Source organism: Larimichthys crocea, unplaced genomic scaffold (assembly GCF_000972845.2).
Source record: "Larimichthys crocea isolate SSNF unplaced genomic scaffold, L_crocea_2.0 scaffold319, whole genome shotgun sequence".
Classification (NCBI taxonomy): Eukaryota; Metazoa; Chordata; class Actinopteri; family Sciaenidae; genus Larimichthys; species Larimichthys crocea.
The window spans coordinates 627,534-649,732 of record NW_020854203.1 but is presented as its reverse complement, the minus strand read 5'-3'; the positions used below and the strand labels follow the sequence as shown (position 1 = coordinate 649,732).

Sequence of the window (22,199 nt, the reverse complement as noted above, 5' to 3'; positions counted from 1 at the left end):
TGATGGACAGTGCAGTAAACTGCTTTGAACTATAGCTGCTGTTAGCTAATGTTAATTCAGTTTGTTAGCCTGGCTGAGAGGAGTGTTAGTGTTTGTACCACAGGCGTTTTAGACCAACAAGACGAGGATGAATGCTGACGGAGAGCAGAGCCAGGGTTGGGCCAGAACAGAAGATGGGCAAGCAGGCAATGTGCCCAGGCTCAGCAGCCTCTATGCACACATGGCCATTTTCACATGCCATTTTGACATGACATAGCAGGGTCAGCGAAGGTGTTGGAACCTTAATTAGTCTCATAAGTAACACCTGTGTACCCTACTACTTTCTGTCAAAATGGCTGCTGTGGAAAACGAAAGGCAGAAAGACCAAAGGGGACATTGACGGAGGAAGCTAAGAAGAGAAAAGGAGAGAGTGAGCGAGCAAGAAGCTGGTGAGACATTGGTGAAATAAAAGCTGAAAGACAGACGCCGAGCTGGGCTGACTGCTGCTGGACTAGTCAGTGATATTAGCTGCTGCTTTGTCTGCTGTTGTTGACCCTGTTGATGTTTGGCTGTTAGCAAAGGTGTCAACTTGCTAGTTTTTGATCATCAAGTAATGCAATTCTAACAAATACATTTTGTACAGATATCCATATTTACCACAGTAGTAAAAGACTGTTAAAAAAAAAACAACGTACAGTGGTCCCTCGTTTATCGTGGGGGATACGTTCTAAAAATAACCCGCAATAAACGAAATCCGCGAAGTAAGTTTTACAATTATTATACATGTTTTAAGGCCGTAAAACCCCTAACCACACACTTTTATACACCTTTTTACACACATTTTGTACAGTACTCCCTTAGTCAGTGGCGGACTGGGACAAAAAATTGGCACTGGCATTTTGGACCAGCCCAGCCCACAACCAGGTGAATTTTTTTTCTCGTGTGCCCTAGATGCGCCGTGCGCCCTGCGCTACACGGACTCACGGAGACTGCGCCCTGGGCGGCCGCCCGCATTGCCCATAGCTAAGAACGGCCCAACAGTGTGTTTGGGCTGTGTGATCTACTGGTTATATATATATATCGGGACTTGTCGGCCCAAATAGCACGTCGGCCCACCGGGCAAATGCACGGTATGCCAGATTATCAGTCCGTGCCTGCCCTTAGTTAATCAGGACGCAGAACACAATGCGCGTTCATACTGTACAGTACACTGTAAAAAAAAGCATGCAAAATTACACTTAAAAAATCCGCGAAACAGCGAGTCCGCGAAAAGTGAACCGCGATATAGCGAGGGACGACTGTATATGCAATGTTGCTTTGAGAGCCTCATTAGAAGAAGCTACCCGTAGCATTTTGCCTTTCATTTCTTTCAGGTGAACTGAGCTGTCTGTTCTTAAAGTGTCAGTGTGTAGAATTTAATTGCATCTAGTGGTGTGATCTCTGCATTGCAATCTCCTCGCATCACCCTCACCGTCCTACTGTGAGGAGAAACAACACTTAAAAGACCCAGTTTAGAGTCACTTTTTAGTTTGTCTGTTCTAGGCTACTGTAGAAACACGGCGTTTCAATATGGCGTCCTCCATGAAAGAGGACCCACTCCCACTGTAGATATCAAATTTTTAGGTAACAAAAATAAAAAGATGATTAATTTAAGGTGATTATACATGTATGAAAACATAGTTATGAATATTACTGTATATTCCATGTCTGCCTTATTCTGAAAATAAAGGCCCCAAGTCTTACACACTGCACCTTTAAGCCAGTCATATTTTAGAGCATAAACAAGGACTTTAAACGTATATTGTTATGTTACTGTATCATTTATGTACTGAAATGAATTCACATCACAGCAGCATTTTCCACTCTTCCTCTCTCTCTCTTCCATGTCCAGTTAGCTGTCTGTTCTCCACTCCATCTCTGTGATGGAGTGAGATGTCACCACTGTGTAACACAGAATCTGTACTTCACGCTACACTACAGCTGAGTAATCACCACATTAGCATAAAGGCTGGACGCCTGCCCCATAGGCAAACAACAGCAGGCTCAGTGCACAGACTCTCTGGGGTCTGCGAGCTAATTACTGCTCATCACTGCTTTCTAGTACAGGTACGAGGGAACATCTCGGGTCAGGAGCCAGTTATTCCCCCTGTCACCAGCAATTAAATGAGAGGAAGGGAGTGAAAGATGAGTGAGTATGTAAGTATGCTGCTACTACAGTTACCACCACTGACAATATGCTGTCTGTAACCCTCTTGTTCACAATCATTTGTAACCCTCTTTGTCTGTCAGTCTGTCTGACTTCATCTGTCATTCAGTCCAAACCTGCCTTTGTCTGTCAGTTCCTCTTGCTTTCTATTTATAGAGACATAAAAGCTCTATAGAAATGCATCAACACTGTGCTGCTTCAGTTGTCATCCAGCTCACATCAAACATATATTTGTGGGCTCGAACAGGCAACAAACAATCAGACTTACGTAACATGCTAAATCCTATTATGATATTGAGGCATGTCGCATGATGTAATGCTGTACACAGTGTAGTGCAATGACCATGTCATTGTGCATGTACGTGTTCATGAATTTCAATGACTTCTTGTCGTACAATCAAAGCTGCTCCTCGTCACATTTGCTGCAGTTTGGTTCCTCAAACGTGTTCCTGTCCATGACGACTGTACTGAGGGTGAACTTTCAGACTCTCCTGTTCAAATTATATTAAGCACCCAGGTCATTTTAGATTAGCCAGGAGGCCAAATGAGCAGGACTACCAAGATGGCAGCCGTCAGAGCTACCACACTCTGAGCCTGTCAGTGATTGTGACCCTACCGAGTGACCAGAGGTACTTCATGTTATACCCAACAGGTGCTTTATTCTATCATCATAAGTTTTCATGACACTGTGGTTTCCATTGTCATTGTAAAACAAACATACAAAAAAACCCAAACAATATATTGGAGTTGCTCTCAATCCACCACACTAGATTTATTAAGTATTTATTGAGTTCATGTGTGGCGTGGGTCCTAAAGTATCACAAAGTGTGATGGGTGGTGGGCACTGTGTTTAGTCTATTTTTGTTTTTACACAAAATGCAAATTAACTATAACTTGATGATTACATAACTAATAATGTTTTGAGAAGACATTTTGCGAGTGGTTGTTTCTTACAGCAGTTTACTCTCCGTAGGCCTTGTATGTTAAACATGTTGGTAGGATTATCACAATTATCATTTCTTAGCACATCACTGTCGTTACAAAAGACTACCGCCTGTGACACACTACATGTAATGACGATTGTTTAACATATTAACCTGATGAAGATGTGACTGAGATGAAAATATTTTAGTGGTATAAAATCAGCGTGTACACAATGAGCCAGGCTTTTCCTGCTGAAAATATTGCATTTGGCATTGATAATTTATCAAGCTATATGTTCTGCTGTATGTTCTGTTTGGCATTTTCCACATTTATGTTAACATCCATTAAGATTGTCTTCCTCTTTCATCACATACTTTCATAATACAAACTGGCCTTACTAATCTATTCCACAGTCTACTAACAAAAAAACAGATCGATGTACTTCACAAGCTCCCCGTCTCAGATATCACAGCACAACAAAGCCATGTTGACAGTGGGGCAGGTGATGCAGCGTCTTCTGTGTCATATATCCTAAACAGTGCAGTACGCTGAATATCATGTTACATGTTACTGTGTGTTCCACAAATGCATTTCTGTGTAAACACTCACACAGCTCTCAGTCTGTCAGCCTTTATCTCCACACAGAAATACAATCAGTACGGAAGACAACAGCTGAAACGGCAGCTTCAATGCACTGTTGACAAAACTTACTAATACACTGCAAATAATGACAAAAGATAACGTTGGAGTAGGATCATAATCAGGATTTTAGAGATAGTTCTCATCCTTTAAAGTTAGGATTCCTTAATCAGGAAACTGAAATTTGGCTCAATAAAAGTTCAAAACAACAAAAAGTATACTGGATCAAGAGGATATTCTTATTCTTATTTCCATCAATCAGAAAGTTGAAGAATTTTCTTAATGCATGTCTTTAATGTTTCACTCCACTTATATTGTTTTAAAAAAGGCTGTATCGCCAAGAACTATCAAGTATCAGCACAGAATGCTAGGTATAGATCTGTGACTTATCTGTTACTTAAATATATTTGCTAAATCACTTCTTATGGGTATTTGTGTAAGAGGATGATCGTCTTTAAAAATCATTCACAGTTCCAAACAAATCATCTTTATCCATGAACGTCTAATTCAAACGTGGAGATGCTTCATTGCCTTACATCTCCAGCTCGTCATGTTGGGCGGATCTGATTTCACCGGACAGCCAGCTGGTGGACGTTTGCAGTCCTGCAGACTCAGCCGAACGGAGGTGAAAAACTGGGCCCCAGCACAAATGTTTACCTAACGGATGATGGCACGGCCTGTTGGTCCCCATGGACGCTGCCTTACACTCTGTTCGACACTAAAAATGAACAGAATCCATCCACAGAGCTGAAAAGCGAGCGGGTCTTGAAGAGAATGATGATGAAGATAATGAATGATGATGACAGCAACTGTTCATCAATGAACGACCGATCAATTAATCATTGAGTCAAGCAAAAAAGATAAACATATACTATTTTCAGCAATTTTGATATGATGTATTAAATATATCTACCAAACAAACAAAAAACAATACAGTATGCACTATAAGAAACCTGATTAATAACTCCAATATGCAATGAATAAAGGTAAAAATGAGTATGGTATGTGGTGGCAGCTGTAACAGCTGTACACACCCACACACTGTGGTTAGGCTCATGGGAGCAGCAAACATGCTTACAAAGGTTTGCTTGACACCAGGACTAAGGCATGATGTATTGCTTCAAATTCTGCCCTGTTCATCAATTTCTTCTCCCGCGATAGCGCCTTTTTTCCCCACAACCATCTCGTCCAATTACAGTCCTCAGCCACTTTCATAGCAGGCCAGATGTTTTGCATGATTGCATTCTCTGTTGCCATCAGCTGTTTACATGCCACTATCTAAAAGATACAGTTACAGTGTTGTTCATGATAAACTCTGTATTATCACTGTGATGTGGTAAATGGTAGCTGTACAGACGTTTCATGCAGGCCTATGAATAGTAAGCAAATTGACTGATGGCAGTGACATACGGTTGATTTATTATTATTGAATTATCCTTTCAAGCTTTAAAATACAGGGAAAGAAAGTATACAATCTCTTTGTACCCACATGGCTCTCGAATGATAAGAAGACTTCCTGTCATAAACGTAGAAGCGTTGTTGAAAACCTACAATATGGCTCCAGTAAAAATAATACTACAACTGCATATCAATTATTTAATGAAAATAAATGTCCAAATGGGCAACAGAGGATTTGTACCGCAGTAAGTCTTTGAAATCAACCTGCCAGGCTGGACACAGAGGATTAATGCCTTTGTCCACAGCTTCCAGGCGCCTCTGCTAATGATCCATTCAGAGCCATGGGAGTCTTTCCTTGATACAAATAACTTATTTACTGCCTCATTACAAATGAAATCTATAACCGGAGGACTGGAGAGAAAGGAAAATAAAAGCCCCACACCACTGGCTTTATGTTTCACCATTCCAAATAATGAATTGCCTCTCTGGAAACTGAAGATACATTTGTACTTCTGACGGGAAGGTTAGGATTTCTGTACCGCCGCTTGTTTGTCAGCTATGCTACAAGTCATTATTTCGATGACAGAATTTCCTTCACTTTTTCAATTAATCAATTAATTGGTGAGTTAAAGTGGTTAAAATATTTAAAAAATCAATAGCATCCAGAGCCCAAGGCGACATCTTAAATTTGCTTGTCCTGTATGACCAGCAGTCCAAAAATATTCAAATATTCATTTTCTCAAACATAAAAAGAGAAAAGTAGTAAAATCTCACATTTAAAGAGTTGCAACCAGGCAGCAACCTCTGTGGCTGTGAAGTGAAGCCAATGCGGAAGTGCCAAAAACTGCTTCTAAACAAAACATTTCTAAAACGTCCACTTGAGGCTGGCTACAGAAATGAGTCAATTTCCATAGGCCCCTATGTTAAAATGACTTCACAGCAGAAATAAACATGTTTAATTTCCCCGTTCATGACAACTGTACTGAGGGTGAATTTATATACAACTCACCTGTTCAAATGATATTAAGGCTTAAAGTTATGCAGAATTAATAGTGTGCTTTGATGTAACAGATGGGTACTGTCAAGGCTAAAATACACTGCATACGGAACGGCTCCGGCGTCCGGCAGCCCTCTGCAACACATACGCAGAGCTTCTATTGTTCACGGACGCCGGAGCACGGCGCATAAATTCAGCACAGAGCAGACCGTGCGGGGAAGGAAATCAGCTACAAAATACAAAATAAAACCCTGGTTGATTTTCAAAATAAAGTACTTAGTGTTCACCGCGGATCGAGTTTCATTTTAAGAACATGTCATAATGGGCGGGGCCGACCTGAAGTCAACAGGTGAGAGCGGGGCCGACCTGAAGTCAACAGGTGAGAGGTTTTCAGGCGTAATCACTTGTGACACCTCACATCCTTTTTATAAGGACACCAGAAAAAAGATTCGGCCTGGAATGTCATTGCAGGAGTCAAAGAGACTACAGCCGGCAATATCAAACAGCAAACTGGAGCTAAAGATTGAAGCAACTACGAAGCTAATTTGCATAACAAAATCAAATGACAATATGCAACATTAGGGATGAACCTACAGAGTGAGCTTAAGAGCAGTCAGCAACTAGTGGCCCCCTGATCCGAAACTGGCATAATATCTGGTCTACCAGATTATTTCAATAGAACATGGTGTTAAAATACATTGAACAGAAACAAAATTCTGCTTTTGCTTGGCTCATCGCACAAGGCCTCACCAATTTATACCCAGACAACTCTTTTCAGCTGCAATGTGTTCCAGCTGTGCTGCGGTCACCTGAGCTGTTCACACCTGTTCTAGACAATGTTCCTGATTCCACCAAAAAGCTCCCCAGATGCAGCTCTCCACTCTGCTCCGCTGAGAATACGCAACTGTTCTATTTTTGACGGACTCTGCGGCCAACAGTGTCAATCTGCACAGAGCAGCTCAAACTAGCTGAAGTCAGACACAGAAATGGCATAGAGAATCAAGTCAAGTTTCAAAATAAAACACCCCATGCAAAAAGAGGAAACAATTTAACTATGTAGCATCTTTACTCATAGTAGAAGCACGTGAACCAAGGAAAAATGACCAAACCTGGGCAAGTTAACAAAGTCTGGCAAGCAGTGGTCCACTTCTGAAATGCTCCTGGCAGGGTTTGAAGCCATGTGGAGAGAAAGCAGCATCACAGCCATGTATTACCATGTACTCAAGTAAAAATGTAAATGCATTGTAGTTTCTGTAATTCCTTGCTGTGTTTTAATGTGCTAGGTCTAAATCTGATTTATCGACTTCTTTCAAACCATGGAGTAAACAAAAAGTAAACCACTGTGAATTTTTGGTAATTTAACTGCAGATCTCTGCAACTGAAGCTGTTAAGGCACAGATGTCAAAGATGATGTCATTCAGCCCGTTTTACTGGAAAGTACAGAAAGCATTGAGCACTTTAAATCATTCCCAAAATGACTGGCACAGACACAAGCAACAACTCTGCCAACCAACCTCTTCTCTTTCTGTCTCCTGTGTCTACACACACACACACACACACACACACACACACACACAGACAATGAGTTATTTGTGAGGTTATTATCTAGGAGTGTCAAGTGGCCAGTCTTGAGTCCATCATGCCACACTCAAGCCTTATCTTCTCAGACGCCAAAGCCTGGTCTGTTCTCCCATCTCCATCCATCCTCCCCTGATCTCCATGCCTATCAGACCCAGACTAAAAGGCTAAAAACATTCTCTCCACATTATATCCATCACTAGCAAGGTTGAAGAAGGGAAACATACCTCTTGGCTAAGCAACTAGAGCTCATAATTCACATACAGCACTTTGTTCAGAAAGTTTAGAGGGCTGAAAGCTATGATGTATACAATGTCGTCTTCAGACTCAAAGAACTCTACTCCCGCATCCTTGCAATACTACGATAATTAATCAGCCGCTGCAGCAGCTTTGTATGTTACATAATAGCTTTTGTAAAGGTGAGTCACACGTTGAACAACACGACATATGTGCAAACAATAGTAAGGGAGTTACTGCACATCGTACAAGCTAGGGAGGGAAGTGCAATTGAGATACTATAGCACAATAATACATAATACACAAGATATCACCTAATGTTTGTTTGACAGTTGGATGGTTGATGGGTGGTCTTGAGCAACACACTTCAGCGGCATATCTTGTTGTTATTCTATAAATATATTGACATGATTTTTTTTTCTAGCATTTCTGGCACAAATTGGAGGCTGGGAAAGAGTACCGCATGATCATGACACATGGCTGTTCAGGAAAGAACCGTCATTCTGAATCAGAAATCTACAATCACCAGCAGGTGGGTGGCATGGTCATATACTATATTTCTCCCCAAAAACATTCCACTCATGGTCACAGTGCCAAACAATGATTGCGGAGTAGAGTAGAAAATCAACTGGAAATAAGTCACACAAGAGAGCATGCAGGTCATTACAGGTCGAGGGTGGCTGTTGCCTTAGTAATCTCTGGACAAAGTCTCACTTCCGAAAAATCCAGAGACCCACAAGCTAACGACAAGTGCTGATAGCACACCACAAGAACAGTAAGAGCCCTGAAGCTGTCTTCTGTAGTGCTGCCAATACTAGCCTAAACATGGTATAACATGCAACTCAGCAGCGCAGACTGAGCATGAACAAGTTTTGTAAGTTTGATTCAATGGAGGCGTGACAATGATCAAAGATGACAGGAATGTGTAACCTGCCAAACACGACTGGAGTCATAGTAGGGGTGGGCGATATATCGAATATACTCGATATATCGCGGCTTGTTCTACGTGAGATGTATGAAATGACTATATCGCGACCATCGAGTACTTGTCACGTAAATGTTTTAAGCCGTCGGCATTTAATTCTCCGGAGTTTTGCCTGTGTCACTCCTGGTGCTGCTCACAGCACGCAGCACACTGCCCCGCCCACCCAGAAAAACCCCCTGCGCGCATGCGTACTTTTTGTATCAGGTGAGGAGAGAAGAGCCCGAGCGAGTTAATTGAAGATGGAGACGGACGACTTGGTTCCGAAGAAAAGCAACTGCGGTCACGCCAGCCGTCTCTCGTTTTCGCGTGGTCACGTCAGCTGCTCCAATATTTTCAAGTGCGCCCTTATTGCCGACTTTATGTCAAATACTTTGAGAAAACTGGGAAAGTCAGCGCTAGCTTACTGCAGCGTGTGGACACTTCCGGTTTTCAAAATAAGACGTGGGTGTTAAATTTATTAAAGGTTTATTTATAAAATATGAAGAATGGTTAAAATTTGATTTAAAAAAGTGTGTCACATAAGCCAAGTATGATCCTGCACTGCTTCAGTGCTCATATGTACATTATGAAATATATTAAAAATTCATAAAAAATATGGCAAGTGTTAAAATGCTATAAAAAGAGGTGTGTCTCATACAGCAAGTGTAAATCTACTGTTCTACATTGATTCTGAGCAATTACAATGCTATCAAGGTAATAATGACATTATTATTTATTAGAAATAAACAATACAAAACAACAACAACAAAAATATCGAGATATATATCGTGTATCGCGATATAGCTTAAAAATATCGAGATATTGGTTACAGGCCATATCGTGCAGCCCTAAGTCATAGTTTGACTGAAATTGTAAAAAGTCAGATATCAGTAAGTCAAATCTTAAATGGAACCTGTAGTTGAATTAGCAGTGATGAAGTAATACAGTATCTAATAGGCTGTATGAAACAGTCTTCAAGAGATGTCAGGATTTAACAGAGAATCCATTTCCTGAACAGTCTGAGGGGGAAGTTAATAGTCTCTAGCCCCATCAGCTATTCACACCCATAATAACGAGACAATATCACATAACACCAACAGAAACAAGAAAGAGACAGTATTTCTGGATGATGCTGTACTATTAGGGACATGCAGAGAAACAGATGTGAGGCAATTATTTTGGGCATCCAGGTTAATAAAACAACACAACACACAACACAAAAATAGAACAACTACAAAAAAATCTGTTTCTGCAATAAAACATAAAATGAACAGCCCTTTCTTGGGACAAAAAAAAATCCATTCACTAAAGTAGAATTCAGTTTCACGTTCAAACAGCAAACTGAAGCTGAGGATTGAAACAGCTTTAATTGCAATAATTGCAATTTTTAGAACAGGAAAATCAATTGACATGTGAAAGGTAGTCGTTAATAGTGATGAAACTACAGAGAATAATCAGCTGAATTTGCAGCACCCCCTTGGCTTCGCAAAACTGGCAATAATATCTGGCCTGCCTGCAGTTTTTTTAACCCACAAGATGACTTCCTCTTGAGAAATTTGGGTTGGATGGGTTTCAGCTTGTTGTTTAGCTGTCAAGATTGTGGTTCATTCTCACAAATCCATTGTACACTACCTGCCCAGCACTAAACTGCACAGTTAATGAGAAACTTATACTAATAGTTGAGCATTTAACAGCTGAAAAGGCAGATTTCCCTTGGGGTTGGTAGAGGCCAAAAACTGAGCAAAAAGAGGGGGGAATATTGAACTTCACCAGGTTGCTGGAAACACAACTCCAAATAAATGATAATGTTGCTCCATAACTGCTGCGAATAAGCAAAGATCTGCTTACAACTTTTCCATATGAAGTTTCAGTTTCCCTTCAGATTCTGGCTCAGTTTTAGATGAATCCAGCAGCAATTGTGAAACTATTTTGTTTGACAGTCAACACTGACGCGTTCTAAATTTGCCTCAGCTCTCATTTGTGCTATCTGAAGCTTCTTCAGATGGGAATTTAAAGAGGATAAAAATTTAATCAGAAAACCGCCAAACTCCTCCCAACATCTAGGTGGCCAAAAGTATGTGGACACCTCTTGCTCTGAGGCTTGGCTCTTGGTTTGGACTTTCCTGATTTAACCTGCAAATGTCCCTTTGTACAGAGTCAGTAAATACATGGTTATGGTTAGTTTGGTGTAGAAGAGCTTTAACCGCCCATCGTGAGCCAGACCAAATCACTAACACTGAACAAATCCCTGCAGCCAGGTTCAAAAACCAGAAGAATCGGTTCTGTTCAAGAGTTTGATAAAGATATAGGTGCAAGAAGGGTTTATTTTACTCCCTCAGATAAGAGAAAATCACACCACTGACTGAAGTACACTGATGCTTTGCTCCCTTGCTAATACAAGCAGCAATAGGACAGAATGTGTGAAATACTCCCTCAACCTTTAATCTTCACGAGGCAGCCAGGATGTCAGGTGGAGTTACAGAAAGGTCTTGGCAGATTCTGGCTCAGTGGGATTCCCTCCCTCCCCTCCACCCAGCAGCAGCTCCGACGTTTATTGCCTTTGTAAGCATTTCTCCACCACTTTCACATTTTTATCCCACAGATTTATCCCACTCTGCTCGTTAATAATAATGTCGGTTTCTCTGTATCAGCGACGGCGTGCAGGTCTGTAAGCGTGTAGCATCATCCGTGCATGCCAAAGATGAGGATTTACACTTAATGAGAAGGGAATGTGATGTTTCCCCACCATGCATGCATCCACATCCTGTGTGAAAGACGCTGCAGTTGGATGCAACAGCACGTCAGAATCATACAGATGGCCACAGCGAGACATTATGAATGTAGCTGCTCTGCTTTTCTGTAAACTTTGATGATGTATAGTGGGATGTGATGAAGGGAGAGACGGACAAGTGAGAAAAATGCAGCATGCATGCCATGGTCATTCATCCATATGGAGAGATGGTAAAGAAATGCAGTTGAGAAGCTCAGTCCAGACAGGAGGAGCGCCGTCATCTGGTTGGTAGTTACGGTGAGAAAACTGTACAGTTGGTAGATTGAGGAGCCCTCAGACACACGCTCTCTCCAACACACACACACACCCCGAAAAAACACGCTGGTGCACACCCTTCCCCCAACCTCTTCTAACTCCCCCGAGAAGAGAGCACGCTCAAGTCTCAGCGCATGCCGCGGGTATTCACGAAGGCATCGACCAGCCACGACACAACAGAGAAGCATGGTTTACAAGTGTCAGACACCCCTCCACTCACCGCCTCCGAGTCTTCAAATCCATGTAGGTACAAGTTATCGTACATGGAGGAGTGAGATTCCAAAAAGCAGCTCTTTGGCACAAAAAAGACAGAAGCAGTAAAGGATCAACCTGTTCCAGAGAGGATGGATGATGAGGACAGGGGAGTGACAGAGCCCACCAGTCTTTCTCCACATGAAGGTAGACCACACAGCAGAGTAGCAGATAGGGGGGAATAAAAAAGGTGGAGCCCTGTGTTTGCTGAATTGGATGTTATTGCCCCTGAGCCGAGCGAGTGTTGGTTCCCATTATAGGGCAGCCTGGTTGTCCCCAGAGGCAGAGCAGACCTGGCATTTCATCTGCCTTCCAAGCTCAGATCACACAAGCCAATCCCTTCCTCCAGCACTGGCTGATGACAGAGGTGGGATGCAGCGTGCCGATTGGCTGGTGGAGGCTCCAGTCAATAATACTGGAACAAGGAAGAGGCAGAGAGGGAGGTGGTGGTGATGGTGATGGTGGTGGTGGTGGTAGGGGGATCTGCAGCTTGAGAGTAGCAATAACCAGCAGAACTGTGTGTAGTCTGTGCATGGATGTGTGTGTTTGAGGTCGTCTCTTAACCTAAAAACACGGACGTATAATTTAAGAATGCAGTGACCGGCTGAGTGAACAGGAGGCGGACCTGATGCTGCCGAGCCTCCGCTCTCTTTGTGTCAACAACTACAGCGTCAAGAATGTAGTCTGAGGTTTGACATCTTTCAGTAAGCAGCATCCACAGAATAATGAAGGAATGGGTAGTATATTACTTATCTTATAAGAAATATATGCTTTTTTTTATTTCATGAATTCTAAACAAGTGATTTGCTCCATTGCATTACTAAATATTGTTAGCTCAGTTATTATTTTTATTTTTTTATGAAACAGACAAAGGGTCAAGGGCGCTATGCTATAAAAAGAGATATGTTTTGTTAGTTCTGGAGTTCATGATTTTTTATCAGTTTGTTGTCAAATATGAACCTCCACACTCTGAGATGAAAAAGATTAAAACACTTAAAAAGACTAAACCCCTCCTCAATCAAAACCAAAACATTAAATTGCTCTAAAAGCTATCTAAACCTAAATCTAATATTACTATAACATTAACTTTGTTATTTTCCAGCATGCTCATATCCTGTTTATACTGTACAATTGAACTGTACAACTCGTGTGTGGGAATACAGGTAACACAATCATCCCTGTTCAATCAGCCTTAATCAATAAAGAAAAACATTGATCACATTCATCTGTTTTGTTTTATTCTGCAGTCCAAAGTGAAACCGCCGAGTCTCGGCTGCTTCTTTCACAAAGAGCAACATCGCCCTCTCCTGACACACAGTGTTACAGCAGATGCACCTGCTCAGGATGGAGGCTGCATCTTCATCAGACCTGCCACTTCTTCTCACAAACAACCAGCCGGCTTCGGGATCATCTATCAGATATTCTAGCGGAAGAACAACAAAACGTGTCTATGCCATTCAAGTGAACTCAACCCTAAACTTAACCCTCTAAGGATACGTGTGGGACTTTTCATGTTGCACCAGAAGTGCCACAAAGTGCATGGAATAACATGCGATGAGCTTTTAAATAAAGAAGATTCTGTGCTGAAACATTGATTTACTGATTAAGACTGGGTTTTAGGGTTAGCCGTGTAGTGGTAATTGCTAAGATGAGGGCAAACCACAGGAGGACAGACAGAAGTCTTTAGAAGCAGTGCTGGTTGATTAATGCATCAATCAATTTGTCGAATGAAACAAAATCAACATCCAGCTATTTTGCTAATCAATAGACCACAGCAAAAGAAAAAAACATCATTATTGGTTAGGGTACAGGTCAAACAGAGTCAGGGTGCTGCTGTGGTGCATGCTGGCTCACTGCTGCAATAAATGGAATGGAACCTTAATTAGTATCAATGGTAACACCTGTGTTGAAAATGGCTGCTATACCCTTCTGTAGTTTTTGCTGTTGAATCTCAGTTTTAAGACTGATACACTGAGCGTGCACAGGCGAAAAATTGGGAAGCAGCTTCAGCCAACACAGATCCGACCGACCTGTGGAAACGCAAATTTAGGGTTTGTCTAATCTTGTTAGGTGTTACAGGGGTTACAATACTCAAGAGGTGCTGGAGCGAGGAGCTATGAGATCAGTGGCCAAGCTCTATCAAGTAATTCACAATAAAAGGCTGCTGAGTCGAGCCACGTGGCCTACATAAGAGGGATTAACACTGCAAAGAAGCCCCTTCGCTTATCACTCAGCAGGCTGCACACTGCAGCATTAGGTTAGAGGAAGGCTCTGTTTAACATATTGTGATGGAGAAATGAAATCAATTTCTGGGAGAAAGAGGTGGCATCATAAGCTTTGTGAGACTTAATTCAAATCCGCGGTGCTTACAATCACACAGACCCAGGATGTGAATGTCGACAAAGACCTCAAGTGAGGCAGTGGCGAGGTCTTTAGTTCACAGCTGCTGTTCTGCCGCAACTGAAATGTCTGAATTTTCTGCTCGGCCTCAGATGAGACGTCCATTAAAACAGTTCACCGTCCCTGCAGAATTCATTACTGCACAACATTCACTTTGCAATCTGCATTGCGAACAGATGCAGAAGATGGTTTCACATGAGAACATGCTGTGTTCAGTGTTTTCTAGCTTGTTAATCTTTTATTATGTTCCCAAAGGGCCTCCGTATGTCTTAAAATAAGTGCTTGCTACACGTTTACCATTTGTTTTGAACATTACCTTGATATTAAAGACTTGTTGCACACATAAAAAATGGTGGTCATACCTGTGGCAGTCCTACATTTTATGTTTTCATTTCATTTCGATTTCAAGAGCCTGACTCTTGATGTGATTTCACCAAACTGTTTATATGCGCATACTGTCTTTAAGAGATGTGGACCTGAGTCGACTTGAGTCACCGTTTCGGTGGCTAGTATCGTAATCTAGGCAAGGACTAAGATTTTGGCACCAGGAGTGTTCTGGTTTCTGTTTGTAGTCTATAGTAGTAGTAGTAGTAGTAGTATTGATCAGATGTGTTTGATTGGGCTTTGGTTGCAACAATCAATGTGGAGAGCAAAAGAGGTGCAACACATAAACTGAAATGCGATCTCGGAACCCATCGGCTATCGTCTGACAATGATTTCACTTTTTATTAGCTTTTATACACCCTATGTCTCACCAATCTTATGTATCAAGTTGCTAATTGGCCCAGATACTGTATCTGTCATCTGTTTTCCAGATATCCACTGAAAAGCCCTGAAACATCGGTCACTGAGTTCCAAGATTGCTTGCAACTTGACTTGATGTCAAGAAGGACTTAAAACACTTGGATTTGACTTGCTCAAGAAAAGAAGATTTAGGACTTGTTTCAGACTTGAACAAAAAGATTTGAGTCACACCTGCTGTCTGCCTTTTCTCTTCTTTTAGTTGCTCATTGCCCATTAACCTCAACCAACTGTTCCCACCCTGTGCAGTAGGGTTGATGTTCACGAATATTCTGCTTTTGCACATCGATACAGATGGAGAAAGCCAACGCTCTGACACAGGACATGTGAGGTAGCCGTCATGTGCATGCAAACGCGTAGTTCAAAGCGGGCACTGTATGTTAGCTCTCCACAAACAAATATCAAAGAACGTGGAAGAGCAAAGGTCTACTGTGCTAACTTCAGCGCTGTCGCTGTGGATTATATTCCTGAGAGCAAACATCTGCCGAGCTCTGGCATCCACGCTCAGAGGTTGGCCCGGAAACTGTTCAGAGAGCCGCTCACCAGCCATGCAGAGAAACATCTGTCCACGCGAGCCGTGCACATAGATGTACGGCATGCCATCTGGAAGAATGAGCCTTTGACCTGCGCGTCTCTCTAACAGATCTAGTGATTGGTATATCATGTTGTGATCAACCATATCTCCTTGATTCTATCTTTTCCTGTGAAATCAAACAAACATGGGGAAGTGACACGGGAAAATGTCTCTTTTGAACTTCCTTCCACGTTAAATGGGTTGATCTACACAAGGTCATCTGTCTGTCACAGTTTGCCACATTCATCTTCATGTAACACTAAGAGTCAATCCGCAGTGAATTCTTCCTCTTAGAGCCCCTGAAGACATATTTTTTATTATTTCTCTGAGTGATGGACTCATCAGTTGTGGGGTAATTTGCTCATGTTGCCAGCACGGTCAGTCAATAAAATCAGATCAAACTCACCACAGTCCTGATGAATGAGTATTTTGAGTGCTCAAATCTTAATACATTTCTTTTCTTCAAACTGTAACGTTGATTAATCTCCATTTATTCAGGAATATTCAGTGTTATTGAGAAATAATTGAGCTATGAATCATGAACATGTTATCTTCTTCTTGGATGATGATTAAATTAATTTACGAGGATTTAATGAGGATTTAGTGCAACATCGCGGCGTAAGACACTGAAATATTCCAGAGAAGAGAAGACAAATAAATGTGATGGAACTTTAAAGGCTGCCTTCCTATCAGCTTGTGAGCATTTACTGTAAAAATAATAAAGTACATTCTGCTGAAAAGGAGGAGGAGGTGCCGTTTCCTGCTAATCAACCTTCTGCGTTTAACCTCTGTTGTTGAAGGGCGACTGTTACTATGGATACACGAGGGAATCAAAGAGAGCCCACTGCTCCTCTTCTCACCTGATGACGATCACACCAGCGACACAAATCGCAGCGAGGGTGTTAAAGAAATCTGTGAGCGTGTAATGAGGAAAAGGAGTGAGCGTGAGATTTCATATGTACAGTTCTCTGTAGTGCTGTACTTTTATGTTTTTTCTTTGCCTCTTTCTGTCTATTATATCGAGCGAGCCACATAATCACTTTCATGCAGTAGGCATTCAATAATTAACAATTAATGACGTAAACATGTTGAACATGCAGTGCACACACTGGTGCAGACTGAGAATCCATCAGTGTCAGGTTCGGCTGGAGTGGTATAAAACCAGATAAAAAACAACAACTGACTGTTCTGGCTTAGGATTCAATCTACTCACATGTACGAGCTGACCTACATGGAATGGAAAACGCGGCAGCCACAGATGTGAACACATGACACTATCATAAATCACATCTGGCTTAGATTAGACAAGGTGTCGTGTGCTTTTGTCAGCATGTCCAGGTGAAAAAAGCCCCCTGACCCCATTGGTTTTGATTTGATGTTACCGCATCTCCTCAGAGAGACACGTGACACAGGCCGGCACATAATAGAGGATGTTTGAGGTCAGGTATGTATAATGGGCAATGATAAACTATCTTTGTGTCGCTCAGTGACCTCAGTTCCCGTGGTAACTTGTTAGCAGGATGTCCAGGTCCAGGGTAACTCCCTCCTGTATTTTGAATTACAGACGGGGGAACCAATTTGAATTTGTTTTACAGTGGCACATACAAAGGAGGCGGCAGCGCCTGCACTCCAAACGGCCCTGCCCAACCCGCCCTTATGAATTATACATGAATGGTAGATGCCTCATGAGCAGCTGAGCAGGCTGAATTCTCAGGCTGATACAAATCAACGTCATCAAGTCCCTCAACAACAGCAGAGGCAGGAAACTACAACCTTAGCCCAACATATCATCTGCTGTCATAGTCCCTTTGCTCACTTTTGACTTAAAATTAAAATGGAACTTTTATTAGTGAAACTAACAGTTTGATTGCGGTCAGGATCCAGCAGTGGTACACTGGTGTCAGACCACTCACATTCTCAAGAATCATTTCCTCAAACAACAAATCCCCATGTGTTCAAGGTTCACTGTCAGTGCTGGGATTGATATCATGTATTAGTTTGTGGGTTATTCTCACCACAGACCTTCACAGAAAACAAAGACACACAGATTTGATGTTGAAATACATAAAAAAGTATTGCTGCCAGAGGAAACTGGATCACAGTTTACAGTGAACGGGGTCTTCTGGTGGTGAGGAGAGTTTAAACTAGGCTGCCACTAATACAGAGGAAAGATAAATATGGGGAATAAATACAAAAGAATGTGAAAAATGTGAAGTGTGTCCTAATGGCAGTGCCATGACAAAGATTTAATCACAGCAGGCTCACTGTCCTGTGTTAGCCTCACTTGTACCTATTATTTGGCATGGCTTAACTCAGACACAGTGGTATCGGTGTATATGTCAGTCGATACGTGACGACGCAATAGCAATAGAGGGCAGTCGAGAAATGCTGATGATGTATTTCATCCAGGTAACTTCTAAACACTCTGTCCATTTGTTTGTCCACCAGAGAGCTGAGAGACAATTTTCTATAGACCTTTTTTTCACAGCAGCCATTTTGACACGAGATAACAGGGCCAACACTATTTCACTATTTCATGTCAGACTGGCAGGACTATTGCATTCCAGGAATCAAAAAAGTGTTGTATTTTGATAGTAAGTTATGTTTTGTAATTTATTATTTCATGTCAAAATGGCTGCTGTGACAAAGGTTTTTTACTCTGTCTACAAGAAAGAGCTACATTAAAGTGATTCGTCCAATCAGCACAGCACGTTTAAGCAGGCTAACATGCTAACATGCTACTGTTAATTTACTACATGTTTTAGCCTACTAATGTTAGCATAGCAATATTCTTCAAGCATATTAACTTGTGTAACGCAAGTGGCTGTGAAGTGAAGCCAGTGCAGAAGTGTTAAAAACTGCAGTTCCTCTTCTCGTCCACCTGAGGCTGGCTCCAGAAGTGAGTCAGTCTCCATAAGTCCAAATGTTCAAATGTCCAACTTCACAGCAGAAATAAACATGTTTACAGCCTGGTACTGGTTCAAATTATATTAAGACTTAAAGTTATGCAGAATTAACAGCGTGGCTGCTTTGAATGACAGGTGGGTTTTGTTACAGGTGGCTTGTTAGAAACCAGGCTTCATGTAGCCCGCCTCAGCTCCACACATGGTCCACATCTTTGCCCATTTTTGGGATTAGCCAGGAGGCAGCAGAGGCAAGACTGCCAAGATGCGGCAGACAGAGCAACCACACCGAACCTATGGGTGATGTCAGGGATACTACATCCATGTTTTATACTGTCTAAGGTTAGCAAGTAATGTTAAAACATTGACATTGCATAATGTTGAAATCTTGATTTTTCAGGCTTTTTCACTCTTTTTTTTTTTTTTCATTTTTACTGTTTTTACATTTTACATTTTTATGTTCAAAAATGCTAAATTCCGGGTAGGGTAACGAGCCCTGCTGACGTGGTAAGGTGTCCTACCTGTCTGAGGATGAAGCTGGTGGAGGTGGTGCTGCCGTCTGACCTCTTCAGCCGGCTGCGTCTGGAATAGGTCCCTCTGTTAGCCTGGTGAGGACAGAACACACACACACATAAAGCTCTCTTTTTTTCTATTTCTGCTTCTATTATTGTTTTGTGTTTCCTATATTTATCCCTCACTCTCTTCCACACTAACTCAAGGGCACCTTCCCTCCAGCAGACCCATTAAAACCAGTCTCTCAGCCCCCATGGTTGGCAAGGCTCCGGCTCTTTCCAGCTGCCTCTTGTCCTCCGTGATGACCTAATTGCGTGAAGTCAGCAATACCAAAATCCACAATGCATTTCTTTTGCTTGCACAGATTCACTCTGTGTGACCCACTTTCACAAGCAGCCAATTTGTTTCAGTGCTCGAGAAGCCGACGAGGTAACACTTCACCTGAGATGATGAACAACTTCTCAGCTTTCCTAACACTGTATGTGTGACATCCACCCTGTGACTTTGGAGAGCGCCTGGGGTAAGTGGATGCTTCTAACTTTCAAAAGTTTTCAGACCTTTATTCATCTTCACAATTCTTTTCATTTTTGATTCATCTCCTCATTGTTTCCATAAAATTGGAAAAACGGTGAAAAATGCTGATCACCATTTCCTAAAGCACAAGATGGCATCCTCAAATAGCTTGTTTTGTTCGATCAACATTTCAAACCCAAAAATATACAGCCACGTTCTACAGGCTCACTTTTTCTGGAGCTTTCGACTGTATCTCAGTGTCCTCATCATAAGATTTACCCAATTTCCATGGAGCTTTTTATTATTTTACTATCACATTAAACAATGAACCTTACCAAGCCATCCATCCATCCATCTTCTGTAACTGATTTTCCTCATCAGGGTTGGAGCTGGCCCAGCTGACTTAGGGTCAGTTCATCACAGGACACATGGAGACAAACACCTATTTAACACATTAAGTGCATGTCTTTGGACTGAGCCCACACAGACACAGGGAGAACATGCAAACTCCTTGAACCAGGAACCTTCTCGCTGTGAGGCGACAGTGCTAACCACTGCAACACCACACTACCCCGCAAACCAGCACGGTATATTACCGAGCACTATCCTTGTACACTGGATATTTAATACATTTTATGAGTTACAGAGTATGGTCCAAGTTTTCGTTCAGTCTCTGTTTTTTTTTTTTTTTTTAATTTCTTATTATTTCTGACTTTTATTGGATTTTGTTTCTTACCCATCTCATTCCTCTAATGATTTATGCAACATCTCTGCTGGAAAGCTGGAATTTCCCCCTGGGACTTGCAAAGTATTCCATAGTCAATCTAGGACTGGTGTAGGCTCAAATGATTAGTCAATAATCAATAACTGGATCAAAGAAACTATTTTGATAAATGAGCGATGATTTCAGTTCTATTGTTTCTAAGAACGCTCTTCTTTGGACAAACAAAACAAAAATAATATTGTGTGACCACTAAAAATTTTGCACGTTTACAGTTTACTATCTATTATGGCACCCCATAATACCGTTTGTACAGCGGCTCACGCTGAAAATTACAGTAACATTTTGTCACATTTAGCTTCAAACAATGTTTAAAAAAACTGGTGTGAATTTTTTTGAGTCACTTTTTTTGCACATTTGCAACAATATTTGTTAACTTATAGATATTATAAATGTTAGATCTAAATGTTAAATCTAAATCTGTCTATCTGTCTATCTATCTATCTATCTATCTATCTGTGACTGTGTGGATCAATTTCTGTTCCAGCATTAAAAATCACTCTCTTCTGTGGATCACATCGTCCATCAGAAGTGGAGTTCCGTCAGATGATGTTTAATAATTAAAAGCCCAATTTCATGTCTTTGTGAATAAATCAGATCCTCCGCACAGTGCAGGGGCCGTGCCTGGAAGTGACTGATGAGTCCTCAGAGGCTCATTATGAACGATGACAGAGGGAGCTTCACTTAAACAGAGCAGTGTGATGAGTTTACTATCTGTGGAGTTCACTTGTATTAGATCTGTTTCAAAGTGGAGGTAATGCTCTCCTGTCAGTAATATTTTTTCCATTCTTATAATAATTATTAGAAATCATTTTTGCCCCTGTGCTTGTAGTGCATTAAGCACAGCAGCAGAGCAGAGGAGCAGGGAGAGCCTCGGTGGTTCATCCTCCTACCTGAAACACAGGCTTCTGCAGCCCGTCTCCTCCTATCCCGTGACGGGTGTAGATGTGCCGGGACATCTCAGCCAGTTCATCGGTCCAGGGCGGAGGCTGCCGCTCAGCGCCGCTCCACTGGAACTGCTGCTGCTCCGGTGGCGGACAGTGGACCGCCGGCTCCAGCTTTGCTCCGGTTCACGACGACAGGGGGAGAAAAGAGACGCGGTGGCTCTGAGGACGGGTCCCACTCTGCAGTGGGTCTGCACACAGAGGAAGCTGCGTGCATCAGCGCGAGCACAGACCCTCCCCCCTCACTCACCCCTCCTCCTCCCACACCGGGCTTCAGCAGTGTTGCGTTCAGGGACAGCACAGAACAAATGCGACTCGACATGCACAGAAATAGGAAGTATTCATCAATCCATCTCTCGATCTGAGCTAAATGTTGTCCTTATTGTGAACATGTTTAAACACTGATATATATATATTCATGAGACATCATACAGATACACATTTTACACGATCTTCTATTTTGTATGGAAGACGATTAGGGCCACCAAAAAAAAAAAAAGATGATTTGTAAGGAAGCCCTAAGTGGTCAAACATTCATACATTTTTTTTA

At 41.9% G+C, this 22,199-nt stretch overlaps 1 protein-coding gene across 2 annotated transcripts in view; it reads right to left on the bottom strand.

Moving 5' to 3' along the window:
• Window positions 1–21,952, bottom strand: part of cacnb4a (calcium channel, voltage-dependent, beta 4a subunit) — a 41,472-nt gene extending 19,520 nt beyond the window's left edge. The window contains exons 1-2 of one of the 2 annotated variants that reach the window (XM_010729905.3): window positions 21,599–21,952; window positions 19,420–19,503 (exon numbers count right to left, since the gene is read on the bottom strand). In XM_010729905.3, coding sequence (XP_010728207.1) covers window positions 19,420–19,503; window positions 21,599–21,664 — 150 coding nt within the window. In that variant the 5' untranslated portion in view covers window positions 21,665–21,952. Of the gene's footprint in view, window positions 1–12,188; window positions 12,531–19,419; window positions 19,504–21,598 lie in introns of those variants that run through there. The other variant, XM_010729906.3, reaches the window with a different exon arrangement.
• Between the last annotated feature and the right edge of the window lie 247 nt (window positions 21,953–22,199).